Source organism: Phascolarctos cinereus, unplaced genomic scaffold (genome assembly GCF_003287225.1).
Source record: "Phascolarctos cinereus isolate Bilbo 61053 unplaced genomic scaffold, phaCin_HiC Scaffold_1;HRSCAF=81, whole genome shotgun sequence".
Taxonomy (NCBI): domain Eukaryota; kingdom Metazoa; phylum Chordata; class Mammalia; order Diprotodontia; family Phascolarctidae; genus Phascolarctos; species Phascolarctos cinereus.
In genome coordinates this window covers 135,858,687-135,878,870 of record NW_027555514.1, presented here as the reverse complement: position 1 = coordinate 135,878,870, position 20,184 = coordinate 135,858,687, and the positions used below count along the sequence as shown (strand labels likewise).

The 20,184-nt window shown below is 38.8% G+C and overlaps 1 protein-coding gene across 1 annotated transcript in view; it reads left to right on the top strand.

The window, feature by feature from the left end:
• Window positions 1–14,433, top strand: part of LOC110206939 (uncharacterized) — a 47,981-nt gene extending 33,548 nt beyond the window's left edge. The window contains exon 2 of the mRNA XM_020984461.1: window positions 14,124–14,433. Coding sequence (XP_020840120.1) covers window positions 14,124–14,433 — 310 coding nt within the window. The remainder of the gene's footprint in view (window positions 1–14,123) is intronic.
• The last annotated feature ends 5,751 nt before the right edge of the window (window positions 14,434–20,184 follow it).

Sequence of the window (20,184 nt, the reverse complement as noted above, 5' to 3'; positions counted from 1 at the left end):
ATTTTTCAAGGATCTGTAACCTTTAATGTGTTCGCTCTCCCCAGTGGCGAAGAATGCAATCCATCTACATCTTGTGACTCTAGTATATGTCCATAATGTGTCCACTCAACATGGTGGGGGGTGGTCTTCTTTTAGGTCTTTTAACATTCTGTGGATGCCAGTGCAGCAGACAGGCTGTCTATCCAGTAGACAAATGTGAATTATTATATAAGCCTTAGTCACAAATTCTCAACATGTCCACTAGCTGCAAACAAGACTGTTCTTCAGAAGTTGACTATAAATGCTACAACCATTTTTCACTAAGAGAACATATAATAGGGCATGTGTCAAAGTGCCATAACAATGGCCTCTCTCTCAGAACAAACTTCTGGACAAGTCTGCAAAGATGTGTGTTTATGATTTGTGTGGGTGGTAGTTACAGACTTCTATCATTTAGATAGTATTGATGAAAAGATCTTCTTTGAGTACACAAGAGCTTATTCAAAGAAGTAGTATAACCAAATGGATTCTGACCAGAAACCTTCCAGTTCATGTATTTGCCCTTCTGAGTAGCTTCCCATGCACTTGTTGTTACTGTTTTATTAATATTGAGAAATAACATGATACAATATAGAATATGAGGTTTATCCTTGTCCTGAGGGCTTCTCTTTGCATGAAGGAGTTTTATAATCAACTGCTTGACCAATCAAGCAAAAAGATTTTTTTTAGCAAAAATCTACTACTAATAAAGCACTTTTTAACATTCTTATGTTTTAATCAGCATAAAAATTAGGTTCACCCAACCCTAATCTTCCCTTTCATTTTCTTGATGCTGCCTAAGAAATTTTTATAATGCAGTTTTCAAAAAATGAATTTAAATATATGATGGATCAAATTATATCTCCTGAAATAAAACATGTTATCAAAACCCTCACAAGGATTGCTGTGAGCTATGGGTTGGGAGAAGGACAGTGGCCCTCTCTCACTGAGCCACCATGTGTCCCTAAACACAGGGACACATATCCCCCATTAGACAATGTGCTCCTTGAGAGCAAAGATTGTTTTTTCATTTCTTTGTATACTTAGATAGGTATATAGAGCTTTGTACAATGTCTGGCATATACTAAGTATTTTTAAAATGCAAGTTGACTGACTGACTGAAAAAACAAAACAAATATTAGTGCTATTCCCTACTACTACCATTATAAATACAGTGCATATTAGGAAGCCAGTAAGAGTTGAGCTATGTAAATGACCTGTTTTAAGTTTCAATGAATGCTGGGCATCAAATTGTCACAGCGCCTAGAAATTTTGTTGTGGCACCTTATACCTTCAATAGCAATTACTTAATAGGAAAACAACAAGCTAACAGCTGGGATAAGTTTAGCTATTACATATACTGATAGAATAATAGATTTAGAGCTGGAAGGGACCCTAGAAGGGGCTGAGCATGCATGTTATCATAGCAAACACTGAACGAGGAAGGAGCAAAAGAAGATGGGGACCCAGTCATAGCTCCTTAGTTGTGCCTCTATCTCCTGCTGCTGGCTAACATGAGGTGCCAAAATCAATGCTGCTGCATCCAAGCTTCTCTTCCGTGGGATCCTAAGATGTACATAATTTGATAGATCTAGGCAAATGGTAGAATGAACAACATTAAATGGGTAGGGGGAGAAATGCATATCTTGCAGTAACATAGCCTTGTTGTGGTCATACTAAATCCTACCCCCTAAGCCAGCCCCTACCAAAAAATACCTATAGCAACTGGTGTTTCTGCATCTTGCTCACAAAACTGTAGATTTAAAGGTGGAGAACTTAGAAGCCATCCAGATCACCCTCATCATATCACAGAGAAGAAGCTGAGAAACAGACAAGCTCAATGTTATGCCGTGGGTCACACAGCTAGAACTACTATCAGAAGCAAAATCTGAAACTAAGTCTTCCTAATGCTGAATCTAGTAACTAATACACTTGCTTTTCCCATCCCCATCTTTCATTCCTTTCTCCTGCTCCCAGTGGCTCTCAATTTCTAGCTGGCATCACATGAGGGAACCCTATTTTTCCCCTTCTCAACTGCCTCCCTTAAGTCACCTGCACAGGAAAGGATGCAGGGGATAACTCAGGTGATAACTGCCCCTTCCTACTGAGAAATTCAACATTTGGCCTTTTGCAGGTTTGGAAGAAATTGTTTAAAAAGTTTTTAATATCATAGGATCATAGATCTAGAACCAGAAGAAACTTTAGAGGTCGTCTAGTCTAATCTTCTCTTTATTCGGATGGGGAAACTGTGACCCAGGGTGGGTAACTTCTCCAAAGTCACTGAAGTAGTAAGCCACAGAAGCAGGATTTGAACTCAGTATTTCAACTGACACCAGAGGAATCACAATGAATCACAATGGCCAATGGCTTCTTGGGAAGTCAGAGTAGGCATTAAGCCTCTTCCTCTTCTTCCTGTTACCTTGGCTAGATTCATGAATACACACACACACACACACACACACACACACACACACACACAACACGTGTGTGTGTGTGTGTGTGTGTGTGTGTGTGGGGGGAGAAAGAGGGAGAGAGAGAAGGAGAAAGAGAGAAACAGACAGATAGACAGACATAAATTTGTTTGGCCCCTACATCCAAAGTAAATCCATAAATTTAGAGTTGTGCCTTAGAGATCTATTTCAGAGAGAATTTTAAATTCTAATTCCCTCCCTTCATTATGCAAATTAGTAACTTGAGGTCCAGAGAAGTTTAGTGACTTCTTCATTGTTATAGTTATGAACTGCTAAGCTAGGATTCAAAACCAGATCATCCGACTTCAAATCTAGTATTCATTTGCTAAGATTTGGACTTACCTATCATAAAGAAGTTGTTCACATGACATTCAAAGAACACCCTCCAATTTACAATTCTTTTTAATGTATTTATATATTTGTTGTGTCCTAGTAAATGTAAGCTCCTTTAAGGGCAGGGACTGTTTTACTCTTACCTTTGTAACTCTAGCACAGAGCACAGTGTCCTGCATGTAGCTGGTGTTTGATAAATGTCTGTAAAATTGAATCTAAACTTACAAAGGCCTATCATATCTATCCCTTTTGATTCATCCTGCTTCCTCAACCCCAAGTCCTTCTTATCAAAGATAACATATGGGTGTACTCAAATACTCATCCTGGTCCGATCCAGTTCCTCTTCCACCTCCCCCACCAACAAGAAAATCTAAAGCTTCTCTTAACAGGATGCATGTTGTCCTTGTCAGGATGGACAAGGAATAGCCAGCTGGTTGCCTGAAAAGGGGTGGAACAGCTGGGGTAAAAACATGACCTTCTCTAACATGTACTTGTCTACTTTTCCCCAACAGCCAAGAGTGCCTCCTGTCCAATAAAACACTCTGACAAACATTTTCCAAAGCCCCCAGTTACCTTGAATTCCCAACACCAATTACAGAATGAGATAAAAGTACCTTATTCCTCTAAACAGTGCTTAATTTTATAAAATGATAAATGGAAAGAAGAAAGCTGAGAACTATATGACTAACTTATTTTGTAGCATTTCATCTTAAACATTATTACAAAGAATTTAACTTTATATTTCAACCATTATAAAATCTTACTTATAATATAATTTATGAAATATTTAATCAAGTGCAACCAACGTAACAGACTAAAAAAATCTAATTGTCAATAGCCTCTTTAAGGTTTTGCTACTTGCCTTAAATCTTTGTTGATTTAATCATAGTCATCTCAGTAAAATATTATGATTCCCATGTTCATAATCATGAAACTCTCCAAGTCCTTCTCTGTGTGATAGCCAATATAACACTAGGTGGACATTAGTTTCTTAATGAGGCATCTACATTTAGGAAATATTTTGTCAAACTGTTTGTTTCAAACTAATAGTTTATAGGACTAAAAGAAGGGTACTAACTCTTAACACCAGACAACTGGTACAACATGAATTTTTTTTTCCTTGAATATCTTTTAAGAGTATACTTCTACCTATATACTATAGATGGTCCACTCCACAGTAAACTGGTAGGAGTGAATCAGTGAGAAACCTAGAACAAATTTAGACTTCACCTAGAAGTGCTTTTACTAACACAAGCAAATAGAAGATTTCCTTCTCCCAGAATTCAATTCAACAAGCATTTATTAAAGGCCTACTGTGTACAGAGCACAACAGTAGGTACTGAAGAAAAGACAAGATTTATCTTTGTCCTATTGACTTTACCCCTCCTAGAACTTCACAGTCCAGTAAAAGGATATGACAAACATAGACAACCATAATACAAAGTAATACAGGTTAAATATATTAACCTCTTCTCCATGTGCAGCCATAGCCCTACTACCACCACTCTCACTAATATCTGGAAAGGGAAAAAAGAAGAAAACAAGCATTTATTAAGCACCTACAATGTGCCAGGCACTATGCTAAGTGATTTGCAAATATTATCTCATTTGATCCTCAAAACAGCCCTGGAAGGTATTATTATTACCCCTATTTCATAGTAGAGAAAATTGAGGCAGACAGTGGTTAAATGACTTGACCTCAACTGGTAAGTATCTGAGGCTGGCTTTGAACTCAGGTCTTCCTGACTCCAAGCCCAGCACTCTATCCACTGTGCCACCTAGTTGCCTCTACCGAGGTAAAGAAAGGGAGAGAAAGCCCAAATAACTGCCACTCCCAACTCTAATGCCAATCAACATTGAGGTCTGAGGCAGCAAGAGGAAAGGAGAGGATAGGAACATAAAAGTCCACAGCAAACCTTGTGAACATATCCCCCGCTGTCTCCACAAAGCTACTATCCAGAAACAGCACTTCTCAAAATGGCAAAGCTGAAAAAGATAGATAGGAAAATTGGAAGGAAATAATGGAAATCAGGTGAGGATTTTAGTCCTTTCTTGCATTCCCTTATATATAGTAAACAACAGTAGGATCAAAGTTACTTAGGTAAATTATTAGATTCCCTCCAAAGGAAATAAAGTAGGCAACCAAAGAATCAGGCATGGCAGCCTGGGTTTCCTTTACAAGGTACAATCTTAACATGAGTAACCATGAAACAGAAGAAAATAATTATGGAGCTCAGAAAGGCCAGATACCAAAAGAATTTTAGGAATTCTTGTCTCCAAGGACATAAAAACTTGTGCAGCTCAAGTTATATCAACAAGCATTTATTAAGTGATCACTCTGTGCCAGGCACTGTGCTAAGCAGTGGGGATACAAATAAAGACAAAAATAGTCACTCAGTTGTCCTTAAGGAGGGGTAGCTAGGTGGCACAGTGAACAGAGCACTGGGCCTGAAGTCAGAAAGACTCATCTTCCTGAGTTTAAATCAGCCAGCCTCAGACACTTACTAGTTGTGTGACCCTGGGCAAGTCATTTAGCCCTGTTTGCTTCAGTTTCCTGAGGCAAGATCATGATGAGTTGGACACAACTGAAATGACTGAACGACAATAATAAAAAGTCCACAAGGAGCTCAGATTCTGATTGTAGTCCATCCCAGTAAAAGACATCAGAATGTTGTTGCATATGGAGAAGCTTAAGTCTGACAATGAGAGCAAATCGTCCAATTTCTACAGAGGAGTCAGCAGAAGGTAGTAACAATCAAACAAAGGAGGTAACAAGGTACCTCCCTGTGGAGGTTAACTGAGACCCAGGGAGGATAAGTAACCTGCCCCAGGTCATACAAGGAGTATGAAGGGGCTGATATGGTCATCACAGACACCAGTCAGGTGCCTTCAATGAATCAAGGGACCTAGAAGCAAAAAAAGGGCCTAGCATCCATCCTTCCCACTAAGTTCCTATTCCCACTTCACGCCCCACCAAGCAGAATCTAACCTATCAGGGCCTGCCAGTACCACCATTGTGTGGGACTTCTAACAAAACAAGTCAAGTCAGTAAGCATTTATCAAGTGCTATGTGCCAAGCACTGTGCTAGGTGCTAGGAATACTTACAGAAGAAGAAAAAAAGACAATCTTTGCCTTCAAAGAGTATTCATTCATTCATTCATTCATAGAAAAGGGCTGTAGAGAGCGCAAGGGGAAGTAAGTACCCACAAGAGGTCATAGTGGAGAAAGAAGTCTGGCAAGTCAGGAGAGGAGCCTAGAGAGAAATGAAGAAGTGGACATAGCCTGGGTCCTTCCTTAAAATGGAGTTCCATGCAGAACTGACCAATCTGCAAAACAGGAGGCAGAGACAGAGGAAGGCTTCTGAGATATGGTAATGAAAGAATCTTCCAGGATGAGAAGGCTGCTAGGACACAGTGGTCAAAGTAGTCCAGAAAGTCAAGAGTGATACACCTGTCTAAGGCCATGAACACCACCACCAATAGCTTAGAACTAGTATACAATTCCTGCCTAAAGCATAGCACTGGAAAAAAGGAGAAGTTGGAAGTGGAGGGAAAGACACACTTCTGTTACTATAGCTGCAACAGAAACATTCCTGACATCTCAAATTGAAACTCTTAAAATATATTTTCCCATAGAAACAATGTTATAAATAGTGGTTAAATTTATAGTACTATACTTCAGGTGTATTATGGGCCAAGTAGGCTTTTGTGGCCTGCAAGCATATAACCATTTATAACAGTGATTTTATAAGAAAATGTTTGAGTGCCCAACAACTGACAAAATCAAATGATTGAAACATAACCCATTCATAAGTAGAGAACTGCCTATAACAGTATTTCTACATATATTCTATCAAAAAAACCAAAAAAGTTACTGCAACAGAAATACTTTCTCCTTGTTAACTAAAAATGATATGTATGTGACACATATAGAAAATATGCATGTCTGACCAGAAATCCACCTTTAATAAGCTGTCATTTGAATGAAACATTGTCTTAAACCAACAGACCAAAATTTATAGAAATGCCACCATATACAATAGCATAGCTGATAATCCTTGAACTACATCAAAATGTACTACTTTGTGAAACAAAACTAAAATAAAATAAGATGTTGTAGAAGTGTTTTTTCAGCACCCATTAGCTGTAGACACATTAAAAGCTTAGCATCACAATAATATGGAAACTGAGCCCAAGAATTTTCTAGAGTACAAGATACTCCTCAAACAAGCACTTCTATAATTGTAGCTGTGATGGGACCAATATCCACCAAAGTCTCCCTTTCCCTGTAACATGTTAGAATAGCCCCCCCTTTAAATGCAACAGCTGTACCTAGTACTTGACTGGGGGCAAAAGACAAGGTCAAGTCTCAAGTTGCCTTTCTTGATTCAGTTTCATGATAGCTTCTGGTTGTATCAATATGACTTCCTGGTCATGTAAGGACATGAAAAGATCAACCCCTTTGGGCTCAGGGTCCTTCAAATGACATCCTAATCCTCAGACCAGATACAATTACATATATATGAAGGTATGGGGGTGGAGAGTGTAATCTACCCAAGGAAAGAGCTGGGATATACTTACTGAGAATCCTTTCTATGCTATGACTAAATAAAAGTTATTTTGTTAACTGCTGAATGACCTATCAGTGCATCTTTTTCATCTCAGCTCAAACCTGAACAGGTACTAGTCCAGAGGACTTCTCACCCTGAAAGATGCCTCCAACCTATCCATCAATTAGTGAGTTCCTCCTTGGAATCTTCATTTGAAGAAGTATGCAAGCCAGCCATGCTCAAGACTTTCAGCTCCACTTCTAACTCTCTGGATTTCTACATCTTACCCTCTCCACCTTGCTTTTCAGCTCCTTTTCATGTGCTGTCTTCTCTCATTAGAATGTAAGCTCTTTGAAAGCAGAGGCTATCTTTCTGTGTCTATTTGTTTTTCCAGTGCTTAGCACATTGCCTGGTAAACAGTAAATGCTTAATAACTGCTTTATACGTCTGTCTTTATCAGTCAATCCTTCTCCTAACAGTAGCATTGTGTTTTCCTCCTTTAAGGTACTGCCTCACAAGTTTTAAACAGAGGCAACATCGCCTAAGGTACGCTTAACTAGGAATCAAACCTGAGTTCTAGTTCCAGCTCTGCCAGCTATGTGATAGTTACTTGATCTGTCCCTAAAATGAAGGTATATAATATCTGACATCCATATAGCAGTTTAAGGTTTAAAAAGTACTTCACATGTCATAACCCATTTGAGTCTTGCAGCAACCCTGAGAAGTAAGTTATTACTAGCCTTATTTTAAAAATGAGGAAGAAAAGAGACTTGGTCACAGCAGTAGGAGGTGAGATTCAACCCCAAGATCAGCATCTGCTCGGTTCTCAAGTCAACTAAGATCTATTAAGCACTTACTATGTTCTGGGCACTGTGCTAAATGCTGGGAACATAGCAGAAATAAGCAGAAAGAAAGAATCCCTGCCCTCAAGGAGTTTACATTCTAATGGGGAGAAGACAACAAATAAAAGGAAGTTGAAAAGGGGAAAGAGAGGATGAAGGCATGGCTGAAATGATACAGAAAGTCTTGTGGAGTATCAGGAACATGGCCTTCCCTTCTTTTCCCAAGGTTGTGAGAAACAACAATAATAATAATAATTGTATAATGCTTAAAGGCTTGCAAATGTACTTTATTTTCATGTAAAAGTGATATATATGCATATGTACACATATATTTATACATATATACAATAATATGTATGTCTATACATGTGTGTGTGTATATGTGTGTGTGTGTGTGTGTGTGTGTGTGTGTGTGTGTGTGTGTACACACACATATATGAAGTATTATATCACCATTAGGAACAGCTGGCTTTTCACTTTTAAAGTTTCAATGTGATATTGGGTAAAAAAAAAAAAGGTACCTTGGCTTCCAACCCTGTTAAAAATGTTATAGAGAGGTCAAGAAGAGTAAAGACTAATAAAGGCCATCATCTCTTTATATGTATATTTTCCATATATAATTTATATACATATAATTGCCTTTCTCAATCTTCAACCCTCTTGACCTCTCTGTCACATTTTACACTGTGGATCAGTGATAACCTTCTCCTGGATTTTCTCATTTCAGGTTTCTTGATAGCATTATCCTGGTTCTTCTGCCATCCAGCCACTTCTTCTCAGTCTCCTTTGCTGGTTCTTCATCATCATGACCATCATTGGTGCCACTGAGTAGCACCCAAGGCCCTGTCTTGGGCTTCTCTTCTCTCTTTACCCTTTTACTTCTACTATTCTACTTCTACTATTTTACTTGACAGTAGCATCAGCTCTCATTGGTTCAATTATCTTTTTCATGCAAATGATTCTGAGATCTATATATCCCAGCTCTAGTCTCTACCCTGAACTACATACAGTACCATATAAACAACCACCTTTTAGATACTGAGAACTGCCATAGCCATCGCTAACTCAACATGAGTAAAACAGAACTGATTAATTTTCTCCACAAATCCTCCTCTTTTCTGAACTTCCCTATTACTTTCACTATTCTTTTAGTCATTCAGACTCATACTGGTTATCCTCCACTCCTCACTCTTCCTCACCCCATATATCCAATTCATTGCCAAATTTTATCATCTCTACCTTCACAACTTCTCTCATTTGCATACCCTTCCCTCTTTTCACACAGTTTATCACGCTAGTTCAGACTCTCAATACCTCTTGTATATACCATTGCAATGGCTAGGAATTGAGGAAGTTTCTGCAAGTGCTACAGCAGTAGAGGAAGTTTCCATTCTATTGGCTCCCTATAACCAATGAAATCACAGGAGTGGTCTCAAAATCATTTTAAAAACTCCAAGAATGGTAATAGGTAATTACTGCAATGGCTTTCTGGCTAGTGTCCCAGCCTCATCTCTCCACACTTCAATCCACCTACCACTCAGCTACCAATGTGATTTTTTTAAAGAATAATAATGATGATGATGATGATGACGGGTATTTGTATAGCTTTTACTATGTGCCAGGCACTTTACAATTATTATCTCTGATTAGCACATCAACCCTGGGCCATAGGTACTATTATGATTTCCATTTTATGAGGAAACTGAGGCAAACAGAGGTTAAGTGACTTGCCCAGAGTCACAGGTAGTATCTGGGGGCAGACTGAACTCAGGATGACTCCAGGCCAGGTTCTCTATCCATTGTGTCACCTTGCTGCATGGTCAGAACAAGTCTGACCATGCATGTCACACCACTCTCCCTCTCCACAAGGAGCACCAGGGAGTCCCTGTTACAATACTCCATCTCCTTGTCTGTGCCTTTGCAACACATAGCTCGAATGGTCTGCCTTCTCATCTTGCCTCTCAAGTTTCCCTGGTTTCCTCAATACCCAGATCAAATGCCACCTTCTGTAGGAAGCTTTTCCTTGGCCATCTAAGTTCCTAAAGCCTGCTTCCTCTCAGATTTTCCCCCATCTACTCAGTATATCTTATATGTTTCAAGTTATTTACATGTTGCCAACTGTATTACAAAGTTATTTGAAAGCAGCAGCTGTTTTGTGTCTTTCTTTGTATCCTCAGCGTTTATAGTTGGGTAAGGAATAAATAGTGACACAACAAATCTTTGCTGTCTGACTGATTATAGTTCCAGTTAAGGTACTCCAGTCCCTAAAAATATGCTATCAGAGATTTATTCCTCTGAATTAAGTATTAGTATCTTCTCACATCTTCTCTTAAAATGTAAATACCACTGGGAGGATGTTGTTTAGGTTAGTGTGATAAATAAGCTATGTAAAGCACTTTGAAAATTTTATAGTGCCACAGGAATATTCATTGCTATTATTACTATTTCTATCCCTATCCATTTGAATTTTACATTTGAAAGCTCCCAAAGAACTGCAATGGTAGAGGAAGTTTCCATCCTGTTGATTCCCTATAACCAATTAAATCACAAGAGCAGTCCAAAACCATTATCAAAACTCCAAGTATAGTAATGGATAAGAAAATTACATTTTCAAAAGTAACAGTGTGGTTTGAAAATTATACTTTCCATCGTTATCATTTATACATCAAATCATGAATTCACTTTTGACAATGTACTGAATTCATGCTATATTCATGCTCAACAGGCCACTTTCTAATTCTGGAGCTCAGTGTTCCATATCTCTCCACTGTGCCTTTACAAAGGCAGTACCCCTGATTTAAGAATGAACTCTCTCATCTCTACTTTAGCATCCATTAAGACTCAGTCCCATGTCACTCCCTAGCCATTCTGATCCCCTAGTTCTCTTCCCCCATCAAATTGTCATATTTGCTTGTGTTTACATATTGTCCCTCTCAACAGAAGTTCTTCATAATTAAGGGTTGTTTTTCATTTCTGTCTTTGTGACTCCAAGACTTAACATAATGCCTTGCACAGAGCTGTTACATAACGTTTGTTGTATTCTATAAGCTACTAAGTCCTTGACCCTTGAGGGTGAATTAGTCTTGAGTTGCTTTCCTTCCTCAAAGATAAGAAGAGAGAAAAATGCAAAGGATGGAGAACTAGAGAGTGAAAATAATTTTTTAACTCTGCAATTTAGTCTAGGATCAACCCCCATTTAAGAAATAAAAGTCTTTATGTTTTTCGTCAGAAGGTTGAGGAGGTTGTATCAGAAGGAAAAGGAAAGTCAAGTCAATAGTTAAAATGAAGAGAACTGAAGTTTATATTGGGGATGTAGCTATAAATCATTTTCTACAAATTACTAACTGCATCTTGTGAACCTTCCCCTTATAAATATGATACATACATATATACATACATATGCATGTGTGTATATGTATATATGTGTCTATTTTTTTCCATATTTATAACTTGAGAACTCTCTCTACTAAAGCCCTGGGGTTAGAAAGAGTTTAAACATTGTTAAGAAGCCCTTTCAATTTAAGAGGCAAATATGGTCTATATTTCCTTGACATTCTCTATTTTTTTTAAACTAGGTATTCCTTTGAGCTTATAGAACCCCTTTCTAGCTCAATAGGTTGTCTTCATCTAATTATTGTCACTATTAATAGGACTTGCTACACTGGGCAACAGGTATTTCCTTCAGTAGAAAACTCATTATGGTAACTCAGAGTTTATGACTAGAATTTTAAGTAGTATGCTATATAATACCGTTTACTTCTACCAAGAAAAGTATTATGAAGCCATTATATTAACGTTTGTTAAGACATCCAGAAAGACCCCAAAAAGTTCCAGTTTCCTAATCCTGGATCTTTCCAACCTCATCATTATCCACTATACATAGCAGGTTGGGCACTAAATAAATGTGTTGAACTAATCAATGGGTATTTATTTTTCTCTCTAGAGGCAAATGAGATTACCTGACTGTAATGCAAATCTAATAAGGTAACAAATCTAAAACAATAGCAAAAATTGACTAAAACTCCCACAAACATAAACTCCACATCTTTCCCACATAGCCTGTACCTCTAGGCTAATTTGCCACATTTCTGCTCTTAGGTAAACTCAATTCCCATTACACCACATTAGAATCCTCCAAATTTTCTGTAAGAGCATTCAGGTAACACAGCTCCGAAACGGAACGGGAAAAGGGGGCTGCTACTGACAAAGTCCTTGAGTAAAGCAAGGGAGAAGACACTATAAACTGCGTCCTCTTTCCTCATTGAGAATTCTGGAAAATCTTTGAGAGAAGATATAATGTGACAACTGCCTTGAAGATCTACTTTCAAATACCAAGTTCTTGCTTATTTACTTCTCAAGTAGAGTTCAGAGGAGATAAGGTTACCGTTAATGGATCGTCAGAAGGTAAAAAAAAATGGTTTTTGTAGGGCATGCTTCTTCAATACCAAATGCCTTTTCTCTATGAAGCAGTACCAGATTTATGAAGTACCTTTTTGATTCTGACCTTAAGGCTGTTTCTTCAAGAGTTTTTAAATTGTTTAAAAAAAAAAAAGACCAGAGGATTCATACACTGATATAAAAAGAGGAGTGAAAGCACCAACCTTTTAAATTGAAAACCATCTCAGCTGAAAATCAGCACCTCATTATTTTAATTCTCATGTATTAGGAAGTGGAACTGGTCTTAGATTTGCATACTTCTTTTCTCATGTATTTGTAAGGTGTTAATAATAATCCACTTTTAGACTGCAGTTTGTGAAAATTAAAAGCTTCTATTTCCACCTGAGTTCAACTTATAGCTCTGCTACCTATTACTTATGTGACCTTAAGCAATTCATTTAACCTCACTTGGCCCTCAGTTTCCTCATTTCTAAAATGAAGGAATTGGACTAGGTGAACTCAAATCCCTTCAAACTCTAACTTCAAAGATCCTAAAACTTCAGGGTGTTAGTAAACACTAAGCTGTGTTCACTGGCTGACTGGAACAAAGATTTCTAGATACAGATAGATAGATAGATAGATAGATAGATAGATAGATAGATAGATAGATAGATAGATAGATAGATAGATAGACAGATAGACAGACAGACAGACAGACAGACAGACAGAGACAGACAGACCGACAGATAAGATGCTGTGGAGATTAAACTTCTACTTTATCATTCTACCTAAAGTTGGTCTTAGCACAGTATTCAAGTTCAAGGGTTACTTTCAATTGACAATAAAGGTTTCATCAGTTACTCATCACTTGTTTATTCTTAATCCACAGGAATTAATAAAGTTTTTATTATGTTTTATTATGTTCTTGGCACTGTGCTTGATATTGAAAATAACAGGAAAAGCCTACTATAGAAAGTGGCACTTGAATTGACCTTTGAATAGAGCTGGGGATTCCAAGAGGCAGAGATGAGAAAGGAATGCATTTACAGGCACAAATGAATGTAAGAAAATGCATGCATTAAGTGCTTACTATGTTTCAGGCACTGTGGAAGAATATTCAAAGACAAGAAGAGGGAATGTTGTGGCCCGAGCTCGGATTTAGAGCTGGAAAAGACTTTGGAGATTAAACTCCAACTCCCTCTCATTTAATAGGGGAGGAAACTGATTCCTAGAGACTTGAAGTAATACCCAAAGTAGCAGAGACACATTATGAACCCAGGTCCTATTTCCAAATCCCAAGCTCTTCCCACACCACCAAACTAGTCTTGAAAATTTTTTTTAATTACTACAGGGCAGCGTCATGGGATGCTAGGAAACTTCCTGACCAGGCCTCTTTAGTTGCAGTGTATTCTTTCCTGTCTAAGGCTTTGTATCCTCGAGAGAGAACGAAGGCTAAGGCCAGCTTCATCCAGGGAAGTTTGAAATCCATTCAAACACAGTCAAACTTTACTTTTCATTCTTTCCCTTTCTAGGGAAAAAGCTATGACTCCCAGCTCTGGGACTCCTTACTTTTTCTCCCGTTCTTCCCCGGTGAGAAAGTTTAAGTGGTTATTTTTGTGCCCCAAGACCCCCAAAAGTGAAAAAGATATAGACAGATCGTTAAAAATCCAAATGACAAAGCCCAAGGAAACCCACCAGCCCCGTGCAACTGGAGTAGGCAATAAAACTTTGGGGAGGCGTCCCCTTAGGGAAAATAAACCCGGCCGGAGGGGCGAACTCTGCCCTAGGTCCACGTGCGAGGCAGAAGTTGGGAGACCGTGGCACCGCTCCAAGGGAGCATAGTGGGGTGGGGGTAGGATGGGAGGTGCGGCTTGTTTAACAGAGGAAAGGTCAACCAAAGGAAGGCTGGGAAAGGTCGCCCTCACTCTCTTTTACATGCACACCCACACGTGCGCCTTGGGAAAAGGGAACACCGGGCAGCACGCACCACCTGTCTCAGTCCCCGCAGCCACACCCTGCACTGGCAACTCCGCTCCCCTCACCCCGCGCCCTTTGCAACCATCCCAGACTGCCAGGGATAACGGCTACCCCGTATTCCCACGCTAGGCCGGGAACCTGAACCTAACCATGACCATGCCACTACTCCCAGACCTGGCAAGAGACGGAGGCCCAAGCCTGCCCCTCTTTCTCCGCAGCGCAACTCAGCTCTGTCCCTGGGGAGGTCCACCCCCCGCCCCACCTGCGCCCCCACCTCCCGGTCATCTCGCCCAGCCCCTTCTAGGCTCCGCCCCGTGGCGTGGAGCCCCGCCCACCGGCAGCAGCCCACTCTTCCCTCCACCTCCACCAGCCCCTCCCAAGTCTTGGCTCTGAACCGCTTCAGAGAAAGGTCTCTATCCCATCCCTTCCATTTGGAGCTAAGGTTTAAAACCTTGCCCATAGCCTGACCTGGTGTTATTATTATTGCTATTGCTGTTATCATTAAGATATAGTAGTAGAAGGCTCATTCCGGGGCCTCTTCAAAGGACTTTCGAGGTAATTTAGACCAACGCCATCATTTTGCTGCTAAAGCTGCCTCCGAAAGGTAGAGCAACTCGCCTAAGGTAACAGAGGTAATCGTAATTATCACTGACATTTATATTGCCCGTTAAAATTTGCAAATCATTTTACACAGTTTATCCCTTTTAATTGAATCCTCAAATAAATAAAGAACACCTAAGCAGAATGGGGACAGGACCTGTGATTTCATCAATATGTGGAACTCCCAGGTGAGTGAACTCCCTCTGTCAATGCTGGTAACTCTCCTAGAGCACTGAGAAATGACTTTCCCAGGAACACACAGTCAGTGCATGTCAGAGGCAGGCCTTAAACCCTTATTTTCTTGGTTTTAAGGCTTGTCCTCTATCCAGCATGCCAGTCAATCAATTGATAAAGATTTATTAAGCGCTTACTATGTGTTAGGCACTGTGCTAAGTGCTGGAAAGTTCTAGACTCCTGTCTCCTTGAATTTGAAACTACTGTGTCCCCAGTGGTTCAATTACCTAAAGACCATCAAAATTTTTAGAAGACAAATTTATGTTCCATAAAGGGGGTTCAGAAAGACTTCAATTTCCCTGTGTTCTTGGAACCAGAATAACTCTTGTGTATTCTCTTCCTACCCTTCAGGAATGCTTCTTACTCTCAAGTCTGAACTCCCCCAGGTACAGAATATAATATGCTTTTTTTTCTTGAGACTTACTACACAACTTTTTCCAAGGAGAAGAAATGAGGGGGAAATATGACAACATCTTGAATTTCTCCCATATATGTATCCACTATGTTCAGTCTGCCATCTTATCATATCAACTCTTTCTTCAAAATGTCACTGGAATTTAGGTAATGCTAGTATAGCTAGTACAGTAGATGAGTTGCCCCTTTCCTCACAACTCAGTTTTTCTAACAACTTCCTGAATGGTCTCACTCCCTTGAGTCTCTCTTTCACTCTATCCTCCATACTTCTGCCAGAATAATTTACCAAAGCATTACTTCAGTCATCTCAAGAAACTATCTTGCTCAAGAAATCTAAGTGGCCTACCACATCATGTCAAAAATTCTCAGTCTAGTTTTCAAGGACATTTTTAATCTGATGTTACCCTTGCTATCCAGCCTTATTACCCATTACTCTACAACATAAACCATCTAGTATAATCAGTAATTAATATGAATGAAAAATTAAGTAATTATCTACATATTCAATAATAATAGTAACTAGCTTTTTATAGCATCCACTCAAGCACTATGCTAAGCACTTCACAAATACCTCATTTGATCCTCATAAACCTGGGAAGTAAGTACTGTTATTATCCCCATTTTATAGTTGAGGAAACTGAGACAGAGGTTAAATGATTTGCCCAAGATCACACAGCTAGTCAGTGTCTGAGGCTAGATTTGAACTCAGGTCTTTCTGACTCTAAGCCCACCACTCTACTCACTGTCATCATAAATTCTATGTACCCATATTTACATTATGCAAGAAGTTTTTTGGGGGGAAGGGGGACAAAGTAGGGGTGTAGGAAATCTGTGTTTGTAAGTGCAATGGTTTGTGACAGTCCCTATATAGAAATTCCCTCTGAAGATGTGTTTCAGCCACCTGTCCATAACTTACAGTCTTAGAGAATTATCTGGGGGTACTAAGAGGTTAAGTGACTTGCTCAGGATTACCTAGCCAGTATATGTCATAAATAAGATGACCCCAGGTCTTCATGATTCCCAGACCAGCCCTCTCTGCTGTGCCACTCTGCCTCTCAAGAAGTACAAGACACTCTATCGTACTCTTTATTTCACCCTTTGCATATCCTGCATTCTATAATCAGTGCATCCTGTAAAACACCTGAAATTACAGCCCTTTACTATTTCCAATTTCACTTGAATTTGACATGGCCCCTATTGAGCTAACATATTTTTAAATGTTTCTCAGGAAAACTGTTACTATAGCAACTCCAGTGAAACTTGTATTCTTATTTGAATGGATACTGCAACTTTCATAATTCTGCTTCCATCTTTCATTTCAAATGTTTTACGAATAGTTGAACATAAATCATGCCATCTGGAAAAAATAAGACTCTTTTTGTACAGTTGTCACCCAATCTTAAGTACATTCATAGTGGTAGCTATGTAATCTTGTAAAAAATAATTAACTCAAAATAAATATTTGGCAATAATCAGTCACATTCCATTATTTATATCCAAATGCATGTAAATATTAGATTCCAGAGACTTAAGATGCATTTTAAGTTGTAACTGGGAAATAACTGCTAGATGTATAGACTTTACATATAAGTGAAGATAGGAAAACTCTAGGGATTATTCAGTCAGATTTATTTGTTACCATTTAAATGGTAAATAATTTCAATTGTCAAGAATATTCAAAGTTGATGATTCGTGTTCAAGATTCTCATCCAATTTTTTCAAAACTATATACTCCATACTCTTTTACTTTGCTCATTTCCTCCAATTCTTCCAAAACTTTCCTTGCTAAACTCAAAAGCAAAATAGGCATGTATAGGCAAAATAGACTTGTACATCTCTTTTACCATTGCTCTATTGGAATCATTATTTTCCTTCATTCCACTCTTTATTTGGGAAGTATCCTTCCTTGAGAATGAAAGTGAGAGAAACCTTCTTTACTCCATCCATACATTTTCTCTCATAACTGAATGAATGCTTATGTCAACCTCTTACCCCTTACAAAAATAATTTATCTTTTTGTTCAGTGGATTTACTATCTCATCAACTTAAATATCCCATTGAGAGAATAATCCTAAACCCATTTATACCCTTGTACCCTGTGTGAATCTTGTCCATATCTTCCCATACGTCTTCCATAAAGGCCCTATCCAATATGTAACAACAACAATAACATCATTATGTGCAAGCACTGCACACGTGCATATATACATGTATACATACATTTTTATAAATACACACATATGCATGCACATATAGTATATATAAGACCCTTTTTCTGTCTTTTATCCCCTTGGGGTACATGACCAATAGCCATAATGGTAGGTTGTTCTGGACTGGACTTAATTCAGGCCACTTTTCCTGGTTTAGGATTTGTATTAGAACAAAATGAGATACTCATAGGTCATTCAACAGTTAACAAAAGGAGATTTATTTAGCTAAAGCAAGAGAAAGATATTCAACAAGCAGCTCCTTTGAGTTGCTTAGGCTGAGCAAATCTCTCATCTTGTTCCACTGGTCAAGCATCAGGGACCCCCTCTAGCTTCTCAGAACTGCTTTGTACCCAAGTGATGAAGTGACATCAACAGTCTGTGCCCTTAGTCCTCCGAGCCAACCAAGGCTGGAGGAATGTTTCAGTACTAGTCAAGGGAAAATTAGTTTAACCTGCATGGAGGGAGGGACTAGGATGTTGCTCTGTTACCACATGAGACAAAGAGTTGTTTGCCCTGTTATCTTGGTTCAATCTACTGCATTTAAAGAAGTAACATGGTCTAACACAGAAAGCATACTCCTGGCTAGTTTGTATGCCTAGGCTTTATTAAAAGGTACACAGAGGGAAAGAAATGTTAGCATCCTCTAAATAACACAAGCTGCTGAAGCAGATATTCCCAAGCCCTGGGGATGCAATGGCCAAGCATTGAGAGCCTGCTTCATACTGATTAGGCCTTCTGTTAGAGCCAAGACAAAGGTGCCTAGGGGACAGAATGGTTATAGTTTAAATACGGTCTTTAGGCAAAGGATATAATTAGAAGAGGTCTTGGTACAAGCTCAGACATGAGATATATAGGCATGTTGTACATCTAAAAATGATATTTCTTTAAAAAGAAATATACACGTATACATGCACATATATATGTTTCTATATGCATATACACATGAATGTTTGTATACACACATGCACATATATGTAATATATTCCGAAAAGTAACACTGAATATAGGCCACAATGTACAAGGTCTAATACAAATCATATTTGGGAGGCAAGGAGGGAGATGTTCCTTTATTAAGACCAATATAGTATATATTAATAAATTAATATAAATACTACCTTGATAATATTCATGAGTATATTCAACCTTAAAACCAAAATCTATGCAACTGTCTGTACTGACAAATGCAATGGATTCTTTGTAAACCCCATCCTCTCTGAAACATTAACACTGTTAATTCTTCTCCTGGAACTACTCACCTTTCTGCATTTTCAGGACTGGTCTCTACATTGGTTCTCCTCTTAACCACCTGCTCTATCTGTCTGATCCATTCTCAGCCTCCTTTGCTAGATTCATATCCATATCATATTACACCACCTAATTATAGGTGTCCCTTAAGGTTCTATCTTAGGCCTTTTTCTCTTTTTACTTTCTCCTCCTTGGTGATCTCATTGGTTCCTGTAAATCTAATTACCATCTCTTTGCAGTTGGCTCCTAAATGTGTATGTCTGCCCCTAACCTCTCTCTTGAGCTCCATTTCGGAATCACCAGCAGCTTATTGAGTATTTTGAGTTGGGTATACTGTAGGCATCTCAAACTTAGCATGTCTAAAACAGAGCTCATGAATGTTCCCCCAAAGCCTCTCCCTGTTCTGAACTTCCCTATTTCTGTCAAGAGCTTTAGTGTCTTTCATTACCCAGATTTGTAGTCTCAGTGCCATCCTCAACGCGTCATTCTCCCTTATCTCACATAACCAAAAAGTTGCCAAACCTCATCATTTCTATATCCCTCACATCTCTTGCCTCACAGAGGCACTGCCCTATTTCAAATCTTCATCACCTCTCACATAGAGTATTGCAATATCCTCCTAATTATTGAATTTCCTCCCTCTTTAACACAAACTCACCTCATCTACCAAAGTAATTCTTCTACCATACAGCCATGACCATGGCATTCCCTTATTCAACAAACTGCTGTGATTCTCTATTTTAGAATCAAATATAAATTCTTCTATTTGGCATTTAAAACCATTTGCAACCTGAAGGCTACTTACCTTCCAAGCCTTAGTACATGCGCTTCCCTTCACTCACCCTATGGTCCAGTCAAAATAGCCTTCATGCTATTCCATTTATAACCTATGTGCCCTTGCAGAGTCTGCCCC